Here is a 21,858-nt window from a genome sequence, read left to right as displayed (position 1 = left end):
TCTCTCTCGCGCCTGTGTGTGTGTGTCTCTCTCACGTGCCTGTGTGTGTGTCTCTCTCTCGCGTGCCTGTGTGTGTGTGTGTGTCTCTCTCTCGCGCCTGTGTGTGTGTGTGTCTCTCTCTCTCGTGTGTATTGCGCTCTCTCGCTCTCTCTCTCTTGCTTGCTGCACAGGAAATGCACAGGGAGAGACTGAACATGTACAAACCGAAAGGGAAACTGGCATGTTCGTATACCGAGTGTGTGGTCATGAACAGATGCAAAAGTTTGGCGAACTTTTTTGGTTCTAAACTGATTTGTACGTGTACCGAGATGTTCGTGAACCGAGGTTCCACTGTATATGTATATTAGACAACGAAATCTTCTTCCGGATGACTTCAGAGTTTATGTGCTTTCTGGCAAACTCTAGTCAAGATATTGCTCGATATTTTTTTTTTTTTTTTAAACAGTGACATTATCTTTTCCAATCTTCCATATAGCTGCAACTGGTGAAACACCAAGGCAATAGTCATTGTGTGCAGAGTCTCTCCAGTCTCGGCCACTATGGCCAGCTGCCCCATTTAGGTGAATTAGGCAGTCAAAATTTAGGGTGTGGCATTTTTTAAACAATACAGATCCTGACTTATGAGCACTTGGATGCAGTACTACTGTTTAACTCTTAATTAAACCTATTTTTTATATTATTTTTGTGTAATGGAAATGTTTGGTCTTAGCGTCTTTCAACCAGTAAAAACCCTTTACAGGTGGTCTTCCAAACCCCAGGACACATTGCACTGTTTCACGGAAGCTGTCTTTGTAAAAGTCTTTATCATATACTTAGTTATGTATTTTCCTGTAAAATGTGATCAGTATCTGTTTTTGACTCTGGTTGTCTGTGTGATCCACCACCAGCTCCTTTACACACACATTTAATGTGGTGGCATCTGATCATCACACATGGTAATACGGGTATAAACAGATGTACTTTTCTTTATTCATTTAAGTGTCTATAGTAAACTGCTACTTTTCTTTTGCATAATTTACCAAGAATTATGAAGTTCATTAAAGCAAATACATGTATATAGTAGGGGTGGGTGGTATGACCAAAATTCTATATCACGGTATTTTTCTAAATTATCCCGGTTTCACAGTAATCGACGGTATTTTTTTCCCCATGCATGAATGGATGTTAACCACATTTTCCACTGCAATTACTGGCTAAGAATAAACTATTCCACTATCAAGAGTATTGTACATTGTACAAAAAAAATATTTTAATGTGCACACAAGTATTAATGCAGTTTTGCATTGCCCCATAAAGTGATAGTTTTCAAGGGGGTGGCACTAATGGAGAAGGTATCACATTGAATGACAGATGCAGTCAAAATATAGAACCTTTTTATTGAACAAATTTTGCAAAAACAAACTATAATTTTGACAACATATTTTCAACCATACAAAGAGGCATTTAGACTTAGTAAAATATCCAGAAGTGCTTGTCAAAAGTTGCATTGCACCGAATATGTCTTAGAAAAGGAATAAATAGTAAATATTTTTTGTAAACCAACTACACTTTCTGTTAATGTTAACAATCTCTGTCCACTGACACGTTAAAGTGACTTTTTAAACAACTTTATCATCATTAAACTGCATAATATTTAAACTAATAAATAATAACAAAAAAATAAATAATAGTATTATTACTGATAGTTGCACTATTACTTCAAGACTTCAAGCCCAGGTGCATTACACAGTATTCACCAAATTAAAATAAAATACAGCATGCATGTCTCTATCTGACGTAGGCTACCAAAACCCCAGTTCCTATCCTTCCTTTTTCTTTCACCACATAACCAATCACCACACGATAAACGTCTTTGTGAAATTAAAACTAGTTATAAACTTAGCCCACGGAGTGTTCAGAACTTTAAAAATATCTTCGTTATACATGTTTAATTATGCCATCCATTCAGAGTTGCGCCCATCTCTGAACGAATCACTTAACACAAAGCATTTAATGTGCTATATAACTTATGATGTGGTTTGAGAAAATCTAGTAAATTAAATATTCATTTTATGATGAAGTTTAGTTTACGATGTTCTACTTTAATGACAAATTACGAGAATAAAGTCAACATGTCGACTTTATTCTCGTCATAAGTGTCAAGATTAAAGTGGAAATGTCGAGAATAAAGTCAAAATGTCGTCACACTGTTACACAGTACCCAGGTCCATTACACTGTATTGAAAACAAATAAAACAAGTACAACTTGGCTTGCAGTATTATCCAGTAGTATAGAAACAGTATTTACACATCTGACCTTTTAAAACTAAAGCATCTCCAGGCGACAGACGTGACTGCTTTTTTTCGGCTCTCTGTCCATTTTCACCACGCGGCATACCTATGCTACCGCCCACTATTTGGTGGTGTAGCAGTGAAAAAGAGCCCTAGTGCAACAAATCTGTGTTTAGCGGTGTAGCAGTGAAAAAGGTTCCCACTTGAACAGTTTCCTGCTGCGCCACGTTCTGAACGTCGTTTAGGCAATTTCAACCGGTGTTGCGGTATAAGAAAAATCCATATCATAAAAAAAATAAAAAACGGTTTTCGGTATGAACCGGTATACCGCCCAGCACTAGTATATACCTATAGTCCACATTAAATGCATATATGAATGTGATTATGTAACTGTTAATAATTGATATAAACTGTCTGGTTACAAACATAATTTTCTTTAGGTAATACAGATAATATTATTTCAAAGGGTAAAACAGCGGTAATCCTACGTAAACAAGTCTAAATGGTATAGAATACCTCTCAAACATACAGGTGACAACGAATATCCCTAATAGTGTAGCTATATAGTGTTGCTTGTTTAGCTTTCTGAGCTTTTTTTTCTTCTTTTTTAACTGCATTTTTCAATAGGTGAGGAGGGGGTGGCTTTGGCTCAGAGTGGGAGTTGGGGGTGGTTGGCATAAGCATATGTATGCTGTTTGGACACATGCAAATGTTAAGTGCATATACAGTTGTCATCAACTTCATGCTGGTCCCTGTTCCAGTTCATGTCATAGTGAAGTGGTATGCCTCAGGGGTTTTAAGCTCTGCAGCACTCATCTAAAGGGAGGACAGTTTGAGTTCAGTATGGACCAAGATGGGAGCTCTCATGCTTGTGCTTGTTGTGCTTTTACTGTTAACTTTATTTATTCTTTATTTACTATTATTCACATTCATCAAAGTATACTTTTGACTGTTTTTAAATTGTTTGAGAATTTATTTGCACAAAGTGCTCTTGTAAACGTAACTCCCTTACTTTTCTGCTTGTTTCTACCATTGCATTCATAGATCTTGCCAAAACAATATGAAGACCTTGTGGTGTACATTGCATTATAAATTGCTCATATTTTTAAGTTGAAAAGGGTTACTTGGAGACAGAGAGAGAGAGATAAAAGTGTAGTAAGTAATCAATCAAAGATCTTTCCAGAAAGGAGCAATTGTTAGTGGGAATATACTGCTTATGAATTAAACCAGGAGCTATAATAAAAAACAGTTGCACTGGCTAATTACTAATCTAAAGATGTAGTGTAAGAGTCCTTCTCTAAATAGAAATCAGTATGATTTAATTATAATACAGTACATATCTGCTTTAATTATTGAAAAATCTCTGAAGTTTGAAAATACTGAGAAATACACCAACATCCAACATGGTTTTCACTTAAAATAACTAGACAAATAAAAATTTGTGCATGATACAGTATATACACATGTTTATAAGCTTAAAAGCTTTGCAGAATAACATAGGTCACAGAGTGGTAAAACAAAGTATATTAATGTCATTAGACTGGAGAAAAAACAAAATCTGCAGGGGTTCCAAGGCCAAAAGACCTTACAGCCTTCACTGGGCATTCTACCTAACATAGATGTTCTAAATCAGTCCTTATGGTTTTCAGGATTCACATGGAAGAAATTTATGATGATGGTCATGTGGACATCTGAGACACCTGGCATTCAATCCATAAACATGGGGCATAATGGTACCTTGATCCGTTGGCGCAGACTGCCACCACAAAAAAAAAAACTGAAAAGACAGCAGAGAACGTTACAGATTAGTAGGGAATTGCAGAACCTAGAGGAAAATAATAATTGATATAACTGAAAATAAAAATGCTCATATAGTATAATAGGGATACAACTAAAATGTAGCTGTGAAAAAGCCATTTTAAAATAATGGGCTTTTAGCAGTTTTTTACAAAATTGTTCCATAGTATTAGCCTGGCAAATTTCTATTGGTAAAGTATTCCAAATTTTAGGTGCATAAACAGCAAAAAGCTGCCTCACCACTTCTTTTCAGGTTGGCTTTTGGAATTATCAGCAGACCTTCATTTAAAGATCTGAGCTTACAACTTGGGGTGTATGGGGACAAACATTCCAAATATTGGATGGGACAAGATTATATAAGGTTATTTAAGGCTTTACAGAAAGTGCATCTTCAATTTAACTTTTATTTTTTAAATTGAAATCCCTGTAAGTAAAACTTAATTTGGAAAAATTAAAATGATATTAATTGTGATGAATCATAGTAGACATGACAAATAATTTTTGAAAATTGTTTATGGCAGTATTATAATTATATAACTTACATCATTGCTTAATATACACAGTATTGGTCAAGTGAGATCTCCGTATTCTAAGAAATTATGTATATATTTAGAAGTGGTTGTGCTTTTTTCCCCGTTACTGACAACATGAAAGAAGAGTTTAGTCGTGGTGGGTGAAAGTAGTAATATTGTCCCTTTTCCACTATGTGTACAGATATTATCTTTGCTCCTTCTGCACTTTATTTTTGGAAGCATTATTACTTTAATTTTAGTACATGGGTAAAAATGAGAAAATGATTAGTATCTGGTACAAATACCTACAGATAGATAAGATACTTTATTCTACCTCTCAAGGAAATTCAGGAGTAGTGGTGGGTGGTATGGCCAAACGGTCTATATCACAATATAATCTACTGTATGTGAATAGACTTTTCACACTGAATCCAGTTTGGGTGCTTCTGTTGGCCCAATAAAAATAAAGAAGTAGTATAAAAATAAGTATTCAAAAATAGATATTCTTCACAGTTCCTTTGATTTCTTAGTGAACAAAAACAAGTCAACCTAACTAGATTTTATCATTGCCTTTTAAAACATCTTTGTAAATATTGTTAGGTGTATCTAATAATGATTTTGCATTTCTGTGCTGTACTGTAATCAATCATCAATAAGACATAAAATAATTATATAAATAAATATATTTATATGCCCGTTTTACTAGTCTTCCTTAGTAATGTTTTGTAAGGTAGTTAATACTGTGTAATGTCTATCTTTTGTGAAAGGTACATATATTTTTTTTTATTGTCACACACTTGAATAGGGTTTTTTTTTTCTTCTTAAAACAAGAAATATATTTAGATTTCCTTTCTCTAAATTGCAGTTAGTTTCCTTTTTGAATTTTATGGTTCTGTAACAATCTCAAAAAAATGCACATTTTTGTTAATCAGTTCAGACAATTCAAAACTAGTCTTATATACAAACATACATATATAGCACAGAACTTAATATATATTTAAAAAATGTATTGTCCATAACAATTGTATCAGATTACCTATAAAAAAATAATAATACAAATAATGTAAAGGTCTTAATAGAGGACAATAAATGAAAGTCTGTTTTTCTCCAGTCTAAACATAGATATATATTCATATACACATATACTCTGTTCCTTTGTTAAATGTATACAGCAGTAGTACTCAGTTGGTGAATTCTGATCCAGTTTTGGAGCCAAACAGAATTTAATCTGGACCATGAACAGAACAGCACAAAGAAAAAAAATAGCATTATGTAAGCTATCTGTCTACAAAGCACTTATTAATAGTGCTTATGTGTATGGTTCAGTCATGCAAGCTGCAACGCTCTATTTGTGAACTTGATGACCTCTGCGTGAGTCTTCAGACAATGTTAGTAAATTTTGTCTTAAACATCCAACTCTGTGATTCCTCAGTGTGTGGCAAGCATAGTCTCTACAAATTGATAAGTGGTAAAACATAGAAAAAAGTAAAAATGGTGTGCTCAGAAATGTTCAGTACAAAGAAGAGGGAAGTTGACAATGAAAATCTTACATTTAAGTGGACTGAAAAAATACACTTTAATTCTTCAAAACCAATGTGCTTAATTTGTCCTGAAACAGTTGCCATTGTAAAGAGCAGCAATGCAAAATGTCACTATCACACTGAATACACAAATTTTGAGAAAAATATACCTAGGTCACTGAGGTGTGCTACAGAATTAAAGCAGTTGAAATCTAAAAGCAGAATAACTAAGACAATGACTTAACTACAGTGTACATTTGAAGCCTTGCCAAGAATTATGTGGGTCTTGGGCAAGCAAAAAAAAAACTCTCTTGTTGCTGAAATAGTAAAAAATGGCATTAGTGAAACTATACAAGCTATGCTTAACAGAGAAAAAGGATGAAATTACAGAAAAAATGTCCAATTCCTTAGTTCAGATTCCAATGTTGCAAGATGACCTAAAGTACTTGCTGAATATTTACAGTTACTTGGGCAACATACTGTAGTTATGCCATTAGAAAGGGAAAGTAAATTTTGCTAGCTGTGGATGAATCAATGGACATCACAGATAACTGATTCTTTGTTCATTTTTATGATGAATGAAAGGCAGAGTTTTGTAAGGATGTCTTAGGCCTCAAAACTCTTCATGGCCACACAAGAGGGGAAGACCTGTATGCTGAGTGAGAGAGAGATTGACCTGAAGCTTGTGGTGTTGATAGCTACTGATGGAGCAAAATTTATGACAGTAAAAGAGAGAGGATTAGTGAAATGCTTGAAAGATCACTCAGACCTGATATCCTATTACTATAATCCACCAAACAGTTTTCTGTGCCAGTCTTAACTGAATTGTACTCAGATGTTATACCAATAGTGAAACCTATCAGTTATTTGAAAGCATCATCAGTACTGCGACATTGTTTTTTACACATTCCTGAAATTAGTTCAACATTTGATGATTACTTCTTCAAAATAATTTTAGATGGCTCAGCATAAGCACGGTATTATAATGTTTTTGGTCACTCAGAAAGAATTCCTAATGTTTCTGTCTGAACAAAACAGTGCAAAAAATAACCAGTTTGTGGAATGCATGTGGAATGAAAAGAAAATGGAAGCTTATGCTTTTTTATCTGATGTAACATCTCACTACTCTAAACTACTGTACATTTCAAGCTCCACGGTAGAAACACCATAATATGAACCTCACGAAAAGCATTGTTTTTTCTAGAGAAAACTAGAGGGATTTAAATATGACATAAATATGAAAGTGGCTCTGCGTCACTTTCCAAAACGTTTAGCACAAACAAAAGAAAAACATCAACTATCAGAATTATGTTGAGTTCCAGGAGAAATTGACTGAAAATTTCAAAATTCACTTTGAAGATGTTGGCTTGGGGAAAACCAATTCAGCTGTTGATGGAGAACACATTTTCAGTAACAATTGTCACAGAAATTTCCACGGAAGCACAGAAAGTCTGCTATCGGCCCAGCGCTGCTTCACTGGAAACTGAAAACCTTCACTGCCACCCTGCTACATTTTGGACAAAAATGGTTACTACAGAAAATGTCCTTCTCCTGCAAAAAAACTGGCCTTTGAAATTCCCACAATATTTGGCTTGAACATGCTGATGTTATTCAACATTTTCAACATTGAATGTGATATATTAAAAAATTAAAAAAGAAAAAAAAAACCAAAAAGCTTAAGACTCACCGGAGGCCATTAGCATGAGTGTCACCATTTGGTCATCTCACTTTTTTGCCAAATTGTAAAGGCTTGATTACAGAAAGAAGGTGTATTTTTCATTATTAAAACTGGCAATGCATACCTTCTTTCCTAAGGAAGGAAAGATGAATCCTTCCAAGTAGATAGATGACGATGCAGTTGATTAAAAAAAAAACCAAACTAACCATGTCGAATTTCAATAGCTTGAAATACAATAAATATCCAAGTGCTCAACTCCAGGAAGGGTATTCAAAAAAAACAATCAGGAACTCCAATGAAATAAATTCTGCGGCAATAATATCACTTCTTTTCAGGTGTTTGTGTTGAAACTTCTGCCGATTTCTACAGTGTGCTTCCCGACACCCTGTTCTTCTTCCTCGACAACAAAGTCAAAAGAACTAAATGTAAAAAGAGCTGTTGTACAGAAAATACAGTTCTAGAAAAGAACTTGCTTTTTAAAGAGATGCATCACATTTCCCCCATTCCATTTAAGTAATGTTTTTCTTCCTGCAGTGTCTGTGATATATCTTTTGATGTCCTGTTATTACAGTTGTGGAAACCAGGGGTACGTACAGCTGCCCCAGCCCGACACAGGTGCAACACACAAGACTCTTTATTTGCAGTGTGAAGACACTTTTCTGTTGCTCCACACAGCAGCACAGTACAAATAAGCACCAGTACACAGTCTTTCGTCATCGTCTTCTTCTCCTTCTCCTCTTGCTCTCTTTGTCATCCGCCTCCACTCTCCTCCTGACTCTCACGCCCAGAATAGAATGAGGTGGCTCCTTTTAAGCAGACTCTGGGAGTGTTCCACGTGCCTCATTAATCACACTGGGAATCACCCCCACGTGTGGTGAAAACCCCATGTAGGGCTGTGCCACACTCCAACTCACAGCGTGCCCCGCGGGAATCCATTGTGTTGCAGCTACCCAGGAGGGCTGCCCCCTAGTGTCCTGAGGGGAGGTAGTGTCTTGTAGATGCCCTCTCCCCCGGTCCTTCCATCCAGCCGCCTGTCACATAGTGTTCCTAGCATATGTATCATGGTCATATACATTATCATTATTCTTACTGAAATATCCTGGGTTACATAAACAAGAAGAAAACTTCTATAAAGGCAATCAAAATAAAAATATTGATGGAAAATTGCTTCATCAGAGGTTATCGGATTAAGTCCTGCAATCCATCCTACTAAAGAAAGCTTTTGTATTTGTCACACTACTGAAATTAAGTGATTGGAAGAGCAAAGTTTTCAATTTTTAAACTCCTCTTTCTACAGAAATCGAAGTTGGTGGACAATTTTGATAAAAGTTATTGAAATATTATTTGTACCAAACAAAATATCTTCCTGTCCATTGCTTTCTATCCTTGAAGGTACATAGCATTCCAACATACATCAAAAGATATAAGAAAGAAACTGTTTAATAATCTTTGAACGGATTGTTTGTTGTCTCTTTAAGAAAGGACCTTGATCAACTCCTGCTGTTAGCCTTGGGAAATGCTGCTTTTATTTTTCTTTTCTTTGCCATGCTGTTCATCACACCTGCTTTCAAAAGTCTTTCAGCATGCAAGGCTCTGCCTTCCCTCATGGAGTCTCACTACAACAAAAAAATGCAAAATTGAAATTTTAACATTAATGAAACAAAAGTAGCTGGAGCCCTACTGCCATCCTATTCCGCTGTCCACGATTATTGTTACATGCATATTGTTACGTGCATTTTCGGCAATACATGTGTTTATGACATAACGTATAGCTCAAGGTACTTTATAGCTAGCAAAATAAACAATAGAAAAATATAAATATGTATTTTTATATTGCCTAAATCATGCATCATTTGCCTCAGTTGGCTTGAACAGGCCCTGTTTGATAACACCTTATCCTTAAACCAGGGGTCTCCAACTCCAGTCCTGGACAGGTACTGATGGCTGCAGGTTTTCATTCTAACCCTTTTCTTAATTAGTGACCAGATTTTGCTGGTAATTAACTCTTTGCCTTAATTTTAATTGATGCACAGCTTAAGACTTAGGCTCCTTAATTATTTCTTTTTCCCTTAATTAGCAAACAAACAATTTTAAGACACAAAATGTACCAACACATAAACAACAACCTGTGTCCATCACACAATAACTAAAAATAAAGAAAGGTGAAGGCCTCAGTAATGTAGATCTGCTCAGGTCCACAAAACATTTTTACAGTGCTCTTAAAAAAGAAAATTGACAGTTTTGGAAATGTCTGTCATAGCAGAATGAGCACCATGGAATTAAATAACGAGTTTAATTAGCAACAAAAATTGGTTTCAAATTAAGAAACTGAATGAAGTGAAGTTGGTTGGGGTTTGAGGCCCCAACTTAGGTGGTCATCTGTTTTCTCACTTAACATCAAATTATGTTTAGGTACTGTTTAAGGAAAAAAGAATCAATTCAGCGGTCAGAGTCTCAAGAAAAGTCAATCAAAAATAAAGGGAAATAGTTAATTAGCAGCAAAAACTGGTCACTAATTAAGAAAAGAGTTTGAATGAAAACCTCCTGCCACAGTAGCTCTCCAGGGGCCTCATGCATAACGTCGTGCGTAGAATTCGCACTATAACAGGGGTGGGCAGATTCAGTCCTGGAGGGCCGCAGTGGTTGCAGGTTTTTGTTCCAACCCAGTTGTTTAATTAAAAACCAATCCTTGTCAATTATTTAATTGCATGGCTTGCTAGTGCTTTAACTCTGCCATGTCAGGTCATTCTCATATCCTAGATTTATTTTCCTTTCTAAGGATATCATCCAAATGATTTGAAGTCTAAAACAGATGAGTAATTATCAGTGCTTCACTTTTTTCTCTTCACTTTCCTTCCAAGTATTTAATTAAACCAAATAGTGCGTGATAAATACACACAGGTGTAAATGAAAACAAGCTAAATGGAGAAATGCTGGTCTCTTTTGTCATTTGCGTGGTATTGCTAATTAGGAGCAATCAAAAACCAAGAATACAGCTGTTTAAGACTAAAATAATCAATAAGGGTTCAAAATCTTAACGAGCAAGACAACTAAAGTGAAGCTGAAGTGTTACTTGAGCAATAGGGTTTCTTATTAAGCAATTGGGTTGGAGCAAAAACCTGCAGCCACTGCGGCCCTCCAGGACTGAATCTGCCCACCCCTGCACTATAACATGATGTAAGCACAAAAGCCGAAATGTGCTTATGCACAGAAAAATCCAGATGCAGGAATCTGTGTGTTCGCCAACTTCCTCGTTCTTCCGCTACATAAATCCCGCTCAGCGTGGAAATAAACGCTCATGCACGCACCTGCTGTCCCACGCCAACTCCTCCCAGAATTACGCCTCTTTGAATATGCAAATCACTATAAATAGCCCTTAAGCCCAGTGTTCTGTGAAAAGGCAATGGCAAAAGTACGAGGAAAAATAGAAGAATTTCAGCGAATACCAAATGGAGGCAAAGAAAAACGTACTATTTGTTGGTTTAAACAGTTATGTAAACAACAAAAGGAAGTTGATCAAGTGGCATAGCGTGTCTGAGAAACTCGAAAGCTCAAGTTCACAAAGTTGCACAGTGCCCTAAATAAAAAAGTTGTATCATATCAAAGTCGGCGTGAAAAGGCGACTCGTAGCCCATCGTCCAAGTGTCATATGAAAGCTTATTAGGGTACAGTTAAAAACATGGCACACAGTGTGAAAAAAGCACGAAATGTCAACTTTAATCTCGAAATTTCCACTTTAATCATGTAGTTTATTTTGTCATTAAAGTAGAACATCATAAACTTCATCTTAAAATCATTTAATTTACTAGTTTCTCAAATCCCATCGTAACTAAAGTAGCATGTTAAATGCTTTGTTGTGTATTTGATCTTATATGTGCTGTATGTGCCTGAATCACTACGTGCTCTTCCTTCGACAGGACACAGAATCCATTACGTTCATAATATTACAGCTCTCTGAATAATTAAAATACTGAGAAGTATACGTGATATCATTTTCATGATGATATGAGTTAAAGCATGTTATTAAACATGGGAACACGGTGGCGCAGTGATTGTTCATGTCTTACAGCAAGATGCTTGCTGCATCATGCGCGACCTTCAATGAAATGCTTTATTACAGAAGTACTGTCTTTTTCAAACGTACTAACCCCCAATTCCTGTCCTTACTTTTCTTTCTCCAAATACCCAATTGCCACACAATCAGCTCTGTAATAGACGTTAAGCCATCTGTAAGCTTAGAACGCCGATTCTTCAAAACTTTTAAGGAACATTAAAATATCTTCGTAATGTTTCATTATTCTATCCATCAATCCTTCCAGTGTCACGCCAGCCACAGCATGAATACAGCGTGAGGCAGGAACAAACCGTGAATGAAGCTCAAGCTTGCTAGCGCTGCGGCACCGTGTAGTTAAAGTTAAAGTTTTATCTGTATAATATAATCAACATATTTTGCTGCATTTCATCTTAAAAATGATATTGTCATCATATGTAAATACACGCTTTATAAAGTGGCTCAGGTTGTGCAATATTATAACTGTATCATAAGTACAAGTACCTCAAGGTAACTTGCAAGTACAAACAGTTCTACAAGGAGCACTTGATGGACTGATTGAGTGCGTGTATAGTTCTTGGGATGAAACTGTTTGTGAAGTGTTGGTCGGATGAGAGCAGTTCAAATAGCGAATGGCTGAGACAGCGAGTGCTTGATGCTGTATACCGATAATTCTCTTTCCAATCGCTGTAGATCTGTGATTCACACTCAGATACAGTGATATAAATACTCCGAGTGGTGCAGTGAGAGTAATATGGGAAAAGATGATCCGCTGTGGCAACCCCTAACGGGAGCAGCTGACAGAAGAAGAATAAGGTGCAGTGAGAGTAACAACGCTAAAGCAGTTATGGTATTTAGAATAGTTTGACCATTCTGTGGACCATTATATTGTTACAGGTTAATTACAATCAGATGCATTAAATTTATGAACGATATGCGGTTAATTTCAGTGTATTTGATAAAGCCGCTGTCATGGATGTGGATCTAAGAAAGGGTAACCACACAGGAACAATAGCACTGCTTTGACGCTGGGTGCCGGCAGTCTGCAAAACCAAGCAGAGAACTTGCGTATGACAGGGTATGAGGTACTGAGGAAATGTGCGTGGCTTTACGCCAAGTGTAGGTTTTATACATCGCGATTTGAACGTGGAAATGTTCTTATGCAACATTTCTGTGCGTACGCACCGTTTATACATGAGGCCCCAGGACTGGAGTTGGAGACTCCTGCCTTAGACTCTCTATGAAGATAGGATAAAAGGGAAGAAATCTTGGAAAGGATATTTCAAAGAAAAATTTTCTTCCAGGTAGGTTGGTTGCAATAGGAAACAAATTTAGACAGAAAACATTAATGTGGGCATATCCTTATAGACAGTGTTAGTACATTTTATTTATTTATTTATTTTTACATCTGGCTTTATGTTCAAGCCCAAGTGGTTAATTTTATTTCTAACCACATTACTTTTCCTGTTGGTGCTAATAATTAAAACTTCAGTTTTTTCCTTATTTAACTTAAGGAAGTTGAATCTCACCAACTGTGATGTCAACACAGTCTCAAAAACTGTGATAATTTACTGTATGTTTTGAAGTAATGTGACTTAAAGGTAATATATTAATTCAATCATTGAAACAAACACACTATCAATTTTAGGATATGTAGGCTGTATACTTCTTAATTGCATATGAACATTCAAATTTAGCCATAGCAAGTTGAAGATTGTGTGAACTGAGTATCATACGTATTTGAGGGCAACTTCAGCTGATAACTCACCTTTTTTTTTCCATCTCCACAGTTGTACCGGCAGTACCTTGATGTGCTCAACCGTGGTAAAAATGATGCATGAACATTTTTACCACTTGACTAATATCTGCCATTGTTGTTTTTTTTTTTTTTGGTTTAATCGGTGTACTGCATACAAATATCTACAAAATATTTTACACACAAATATTTGTACATAGTATGTCAGTCCATATTAAGAAAATGTTAGTTGTATCCACTAGCTTTATGTGCAGTAAAACACATTTAATAATTGTGTCTTATTCAAGAGGACCTGCTCATTCAAAGACTTGTGTAAAAAACTCTAGCCGTTCCAAAGTTTTGGAAGTGGAAAAGTACTGTCTGTGGGGTGGTTCCCAAGCTGGTAACACATATAGTATGTGTTAAGCACATGTCTCATTGTATTGCACATAGAAATATTTGCTCATATCCTTGTGTGCTATGCTTATAAAGAATATTTTTCAGTAGAAAGCAGCATGGGAAAGCAAGACTATGGGAGATATAAATAAATGCAGCCACACAGTGGAGGAGTCTTGATATTTCATTAGTGCAGTAATGTTATTTCATTTAATCAAACAGAAAAAAATAATCACCCAATTTAATGTATTGAACCATCATATATTGATTAAAAATGAATGACCTTACAAAGTACATTGCTGAAATAATTTGAAGCTAATCTTATCCTTGACTTAAATTACATTTATTTAGTCTAATTTCCACAATATACTGAAATAGTTGCTTTATTTTTATTTTGCTGGCAGAGACAAGAGAGATTTTGTGTCAGCAGGAGCTGCTGCTGGTGTGGCAGCTGCCTTTGGAGCACCTATAGGTGGGACATTATTTAGCCTGGAGGAGGGATCATCATTCTGGAATCAAGCTCTTACCTGGAAAGTGGTGAGTAGGTTTTCTCTTGCTTGGAGTGCTTTTTCTAATGCTTTATATGCTACACTGATCAACTGGTATACACTTAAATTTTACCAAAACATTGTGCAGTTGTTTATTTATTTATTTATTTACACAAACCACATTTTTTAATGTTACTGCTCGTTGCCAGACTAAAAACTAACTAGAATGTTAACACAAAAACTGGAACAAAAAAGAAGATTCAGATGATGCCTTTTACTGCCTTACAAAGTTAATATTAAGGGACAGTAATAAAAGGCCTGGCATGCATGTTTTATCATATGTTACAGGGTTATGTATCAGATACCAATGCAGAACCAAATACATTTGTCACTTGTCTAGTAAAGCAGAGATACTTCATTGTTTGAAAGTAGTAGTAAGTACGTAGCACTGTACGTAGTACAGTGAAATTCTTACTTACATATCTAACCAACATGCAACACATTGCTTCTCTGCCTCCATGGTAAACAAGAATGTATTAAAATGTGTAAGTTTCATTTCACTTAATACAAAACAATAATCAGCTTGCCTAATGTACACCTTATCAGTTGTTCAGTTATGCTTTTGTGTGTATTATTATATCTGACCTACATGTATGACTCCATTAGCAAATATGTTGTCAATTTGTAAAAGATATGACAGTCTTTTAGTCTACGTCCAATTATTATTTGATATTTAAAACATAATCTTTCAAAGTCATCATTTCATTACTTCTCATCTACTTCTTAAAAATTGCTGCTTCATTGCATTTTCTGCTTCTTCTGTTACCAGTGAATGCATAGGTTAAAATTAGAAGACTGCAACGTAAAGATTCCAGTACATTAAACTATGTTGACATTGTGAATGACTCACACTTTATCTTTGATAACAGCTTGTGTATTACTATATCTCATCTAAAACTTGCTTTAGTTATAATTGCCTTTCTTACAATGTTAGTATTAATATATTAACAAAAGCAGTTTTACCATTACCTTAAATGCTACAAAGAGCAAACTTTTTTGTGATATGCTGGTCAAAATGACTGATTGATTGGCCTGAATTATACACAAAATGTACCATGAATTTTGCTCTTGTACTTTTTATTACTTTTTACTAATAACTAACTAAAGTGTGTGTCTTTTTTCATCCTTCTTTACATTAATTATCTTTTAATCTGTGTGCATTTTTACATTTGAGGGGATCATTCAGTCTTTATATTATAATATAATCTGACAGAAGCATATTTCTATGGAAGCCAAAGCTATTGTAGCTATGCATAAGCAAATATGTTGGTGTCTTGAAACTAAACAATACATTTTCTTATTTAAATTTCCTTAGAACTTGCCAATTAAAGAAAAATTGTAACTCCTTATATAGTAATTGTGTTGCATATAAATATCTAGTAAGCCTTTAAATAGATAATTTTTCTTTTAATTTTCATCTGCAGCTCTTCTGCTCCATGTCAGCTACCTTTACTCTTAATTTTTTCCGCTCAGGGATTCAATTCAGTAGCTGGGGCTCTTTCCAGCTTCCAGGTTTACTGAACTTTGGTGAATTCAAGGTGAGTGAACCTCTGGAATTTCCTCTTCATGATTCCTTTAAACTCTGGTAATGATTTTCCTTTGTGGCGTATGCATTGTATTGCTCACTCTGTCTTCTGTTTTAGTTCTTTTTCTACAGCTGGGGTTCTTCATGTGAATTGTACTCATCCCAAATAACATATTGCCTCTTTAACACTAGAATTCCTGAAGCCTACGGAAAAACTCGTAATCCCAGCCCACCTTAAATCCCTTCACACATCTGCCATGAGCGTTTTTTGTATTGTAAACATGTTGATCAGGACAAACAGCAAGCAGCCTGCTGTCCTATCCCCCCGCCTTGACGGAGCTCAGCTTGCGGACAAAAAGTTCTCCCAGATTAAGCCAAGGCTCCTTATCTGTGTGTGAGGTTCCTGAAGTTGTATAGGGTAAATAATACAGTATATCATTATTTGGAATACATGCATTTCAAGTGTGTTCTGTGTCTAAACTGTGTCTAAAGATACTGAGCCTTGGCTTGAGCTGGGAGAACTTTTTGTCCGCGAACTGAGATCCATCAAGGCAGTGGATGGGACAGCAGACTGCTTGCTGCTTGTCCTGATCGACGCATTTAAAAGACAAAAGACGCTGATGGTAGATGTGTGAAGGCATTATGAGTTTTTTCGTAGTCTTCAGAAATTCTAGTGTTAATAAATATAATTAGGAGACTCCAAACCAGACAGGTAGAGATAGATGGGTCACAGTTGGACATATGTGCAAGGCAAAGGGTGCACACTGTTTGAGGGCGTCAACCCACAGATTTGGAAGTGTTAAACCATTTTCAGAATCTTGTGGAGCTGAACAGTGACTCTGAAATCTCTGAGAAGGGAGGCAGACATGATGAGTCCCAACAAGGCACCTGAAGCTGAGAAGCAAAACTGACAAGGTTGTCTTCTCCAGAGTTTTTCCAGTGCTACGTGCCAATCCAGTTAAGATCCAGCAGATTAGAGAGCTTATCACATGGCTGAAATCCTGGTGTAGGATAGAAGGGCATATATGGGACATTGGGAATGCTTTTGAAACAAATTAGACGTGTTCTGGCATGATGGGTTACATTTGAACTGGAGGGGCATCAATATGCTAGGGAGGCATATGAGTAAATTAGTTGAGGATTGTTTAAACTAGGGAAGTGGTGGGGGGCAGGTGGTTTCAGGGAGTTTAGAACTATACATGAAGGAGGCTTGTAAGCCCCTATATTATACCTTAATGCATATTTTTAGGAAGTCACTGTGCACTGGGGAAATTAGTAAGGACTGGGAAATTGCAAATATTATTCCATTATAGGAAAAGGTTGATCAGTTAGTTCCAAGTCACTATCGACCAGTAAGCTTAATGTGCAGCACAGGTAAGTAACAGAGGCATTGTGAAACACTTAGTAAGTACAGTATACCCCCACAATTTGCGGGGGTTACGTTCCTAGAGCACCGGCAAACTGTGAAAAACCGCAAATTTTGGATGTGGTTAAAAACAAAAATGCCTATTTTTATAGTTTAAACCCTAAATATGCCCCCAAAACACTTCAATTTAATTTCAAACTCAGCTTAGTACATTACCTAAAAATAAAGAATGTAAAGGTAAACCTGTATACTATGTTATGTCTCCCACAGTGCTAGAATGTAAAATACTGATGTTACCACTATATGTACTCTATATCTCCTATAATTCATACAAGTGTGTTTTCATTGCCAGAAGCCTTAGAAGGCGCAGGGCGTTTCGGCGGCATCTTGGGGCTTTAACCCTTAAACTGCCACATACTTGGGGGTTAATGCATCTCTGGACGGCAAATACTTTTTTGCTGCACTTTAAGTAAACGTCACAATTCACTAAGAAAAAATGAAATTTTAATAGAACACATTTTTTTCATGCAAAGAGCATCACAATTACTGTAACACTGATCATTTTACACACTGCTAATGAACTGTAAAAAACTATTTAAAAAAAACTACTGGAACAATATGTACAAGGTACAACTGACGCCATGGATGAAATTCAGTAAATCACCGAGCCAACTGCACTTGAACTGGCTGCACTCAGGCACACAGAGGTAATCGCTGATGCTTGCAGGCTAGTCTAGTGCAGCAGCTCAATCCCAGGGACAGTGAGGCTGCAGGGTGTCACGCATGGGTCACAGAATTGCACAGAAACACAGGAGATTGTAGAGACAGGAACTTTATTCAAACACTTCAAACAAACATGTCTCTTTCAGAAGTAAAACAAGCTCAGTATGCAGTTAGTTCTCGATTAAAGAATAGACAAACATCATAGGGGAGCACAACAGGACTGAGACCCCCAACAGGAGCAGAGGATGTCTGGGGGAAGAGAGAGTCAAAAAGGACAGGTGCTGTTCAGGCTTTTAAGTATATATAGTGTTGCGCGAGAAGCATATCACGCGACAGAGCAGCTGCAAGTAAAGGAGCAATGTGAAAGTAGTCTATCAGCGTTTTTTAAGAGGGTTTTTTTGAGGAGTGTCTGTGTATTCTAGGGGTGCGTTCAGCCCCCCTGCTCACAAGGGGCTAGCAGTGGTCATGAGCTGGCTGCTAAACGAATGTACGGCACTGACGGATCAGCTCGTGTGTGCTCGCAAAAGGCACTGGGAAACGACTATAGCTGGTTGTGGCAGTTTAAGGGTTAAGAGGAACAAACAGAAAACACGAACACTCAGCTGGAGATGAATCACAGTCAGCAAGGAGAAATGAATAACACTGTAGTGGTCCGGTGCCGCTAAGATTCTCACCCTCAAAGACGGTGATTTATTTATTTTTATGGTGGAGATTCCAGAGATGCACCCAGCCTTGGGCCGACCCGCATGCACTCACAAACAGACAAAAACAAAGCAAACCGGTAATCAAACAGCAAATTATGAATGTAATGAAAACAACGATACCACCCCTGTTCCCCTTATGGCGATTACACAGTAAATACAACAAGGCACAAACAAAACTCACACAGTAAATCATGAAAAACGGCAACGGATGAAATGTAATGATGAAAATAGATAGTCCAGAGATCCGCACATTGAATGGGAATGTAAAGATAGTCCTACCGCTAGTTCCTAAAATTGTGAAGATGGGTGGATGGGATCAGGAGCGCTCCTTTCTTTGCAGGATGGCCATGAATCCACTTACAGCCCTTGCGTACACAGGCAGATGGCAGACAATCCAGACACCAACCATGAAACGATCCAGGACAAAACGATTAAGTACAGGTAACCCAACAGAAGGCAGACAGACAGGAACTTGAAACACAAATTAAATGCAAAGTTGCATTTTTTAGAGTACCTTTCACAAACCCAAGGTTGCCTTACATATAGAGTAAAAAAAAATTACACAGAACACCAAAGTTCGTAGAAGAGGGAAATTTTTTTAGTTGAAATTTAGAGGTGGAGAAAATGGAGCATTCTCAGAGAGACTGAGGAAGAGAGTTCCAGAGTTAAGGGGCCATAACACTGAAGGACCTGCCTCCCCGGGTGGAGAGTCTGGTGCGTGGGACAATAAGAAGATTACTGCTCGAGGACCTGAGAGAGCGACAGGTAGTGTATAGAGCTAGGTGCTGAGTGAGGTAGAAGGGGTCAAGGTTATGTAGGGCTTTGAAGATGAGAAGCAGAATCTTGAATTTAATCCTTGATGGAACTGGTAACGTGCGTGGGACAGTAAGAAGATTACTGCTCGAGGACCTGAGAGAGCAACAGGTAGTGTACAGAGCTAGGTGCTGAGTGAGGTAGAGGGGGTCAAGGTTATGTAGGGCTTTGAAGGTGAGAAGCAGAATCTTGAATTTAATCCTTGATGGAACCGGTAACCAGTGAAGCTGGGAGAGAACAGGGGAGATGTGAGCAAAACGCTTTGTGTGGGTGAGGATTCTGGCTGTGGAGTTCTGAATCTACTGTAGCTTCTGTATAGTTTTTGCAGGGAGGCCGATGAAGAGGGGAGGGAATTACAGTAATCAATGTGAGACATTATGAAACAGTGAGTTTGAGCATCATTAAAGGACCGAAATGGATGGAGGCGGGCAATGTTATGGAGATGATATAATGGAATTTTGGAAGAGACATAATGTGTAGCTCAAAGTTAAGTGATGAATCAAAAAAAAAAAACACCAAGATTTCTGACAGCAGGAGCAGGTTTGACAAGTGTACCATCAAAAGAAACAGAGAAGTTGGATGTCTTAGAAAGTTGGGAGTTTGGGCCTACCAGTAACACTTTAGTTTTATTGGCATTAAGTTTGAGAAAGTTATTTTCCATTCATAGCTTAAGATCAGTGATGCAGTCAGTGAGTGTTCTGGGAGGTAAATCTGTAGGGGAGTATGTACTAAGATATAACTATATATTGTCTGCATAACAGTGGAAGTTAAGGTCATGTCTGTGAATAATCTGACCCAAGCGAAGGATATAAAGTAGAAAAAAGTAATGGCCCGAGGACTGAACCCTGAGGGGTACCACGCGACACAGGTGAGTTGAAGGATTTATATTGGCTGAGTGTCACAAACTGTTGCCTATTAGAAAGATATAATGTGTGAGCCATTGATGGGCTAAGCCGGAGATCCCTACAGCAGAGAGACATGACAGGAGGATTTCATGATTAACAGTGCCAAATGCTGCACTTAAGTTAAGAAGGAGGAGAATATTAAGTGATCCGCAATCTGCAGACCAGAGAAGATCATTAACTACACAGAGAAGAGCTGTCTCAGTGCTGTGCTGTGTGCGAAAGCCAGACTGTATTGTCTAGAAGAAAAGCATGGAGTTGTGCAGCAACCACATGTTCCATCACCTTAGCCAAAAAAGGTAGATTAGAGATAGGCCTGTAACTGGAGAGAGAAGGAGGATCCAGGTCAGGTTTTTTTTTAAGAATTGGGGTAACTGCAGCAGTTCTGAGGACAGTAGGGACAAAATCTGAAATGAAACATGCATTTTTCAGTGAGGCAACAGGAATACTACTTATGGATGAGCATATCTTAAGCAGAGAAGTGTGGGGCAGGATCAAGCAGACAAGAGGAGGAGGAATTAGACATACAGTGGACCCTCGGTTCACGAACGTCTCGGTACACGTACAACTCGGTTTACGACCAAAAAGTTCGCCAAACTTTTGCCTCGGTTCACGACCACACACTCGGTATACGAACAAGCCAGGTTCCCTTTCGGTTTGCACATGTTCAGTCTCTCCCTGTGCAGCGAGCAAGAGAGAGAGCGAGAGAGCGTGGCACACAGACACACACACACACACACACACAGAGGCAGCTAGAGAGAGAGGCAGTGTGAAAGACAGAGGCACACACACAGGCAGCACGAGACAGAGAGAGCCACGCACACACACAGGAGCGCTCTAGAGAGACACACACACAGGTGCACCAGGCTTGCAAAAGAGAGACGCACGCACACACACAGGCGCAGGAGAGAGGCTGCACAAACACAGAAGCACTAGAGAGACACACACACAGGTGCTCCATGCTCACAAAAGAGAGACGCACGCACACACAAAGGAGAGAGAGAGAGAGCGAGCGAGGGACACATAAGGTAGAGAAGACTTGTTTTTGTTTTCAGTTCTATTTACAGTGATCGGTTCGTAGCCTGCATTGTTGCAATGTTACTTTTCTTGGTGGTTTATTAAATTACGGATTTTTCAAATGTTCATTTTTTCCTCTGTGCTTAAAACTCATTAAAAAAAGTGTTTTTAGCGAGCGGTTCCTAGCACTATAGCGCAAACTATTGCAGTGTTAGTTTTCTCTGTTGTTCAAGGTTTTCTCAGTGTTATTCAATGTTTTTACATTTAGTTTACCATTACGCTGTGCATTCTATGGTATAA

At 37.5% G+C, this 21,858-nt stretch overlaps 1 protein-coding gene across 2 annotated transcripts in view; it reads left to right on the top strand.

The window, feature by feature from the left end:
- The window catches only part of clcn6 (chloride channel 6), a 256,330-nt gene that overhangs the window by 93,634 nt on the left and 140,838 nt on the right, over positions 1 to 21,858 (top strand). For both annotated transcript variants that reach the window (XM_051931370.1, XM_051931369.1), the window contains exons 10-11: positions 14,365 to 14,497; positions 15,933 to 16,046. In XM_051931370.1, coding sequence (XP_051787330.1) covers positions 14,365 to 14,497; positions 15,933 to 16,046 — 247 coding nt within the window. The remainder of the gene's footprint in view (positions 1 to 14,364; positions 14,498 to 15,932; positions 16,047 to 21,858) is intronic.

This window comes from Erpetoichthys calabaricus, chromosome 8 (assembly GCF_900747795.2).
Source record: "Erpetoichthys calabaricus chromosome 8, fErpCal1.3, whole genome shotgun sequence".
Lineage (NCBI taxonomy): Eukaryota > Metazoa > Chordata > Cladistia > Polypteriformes > Polypteridae > Erpetoichthys > Erpetoichthys calabaricus.
The sequence above is the reverse complement of the archived record's forward strand: the minus strand, read 5'-3'. Positions and strand labels throughout refer to the sequence as shown.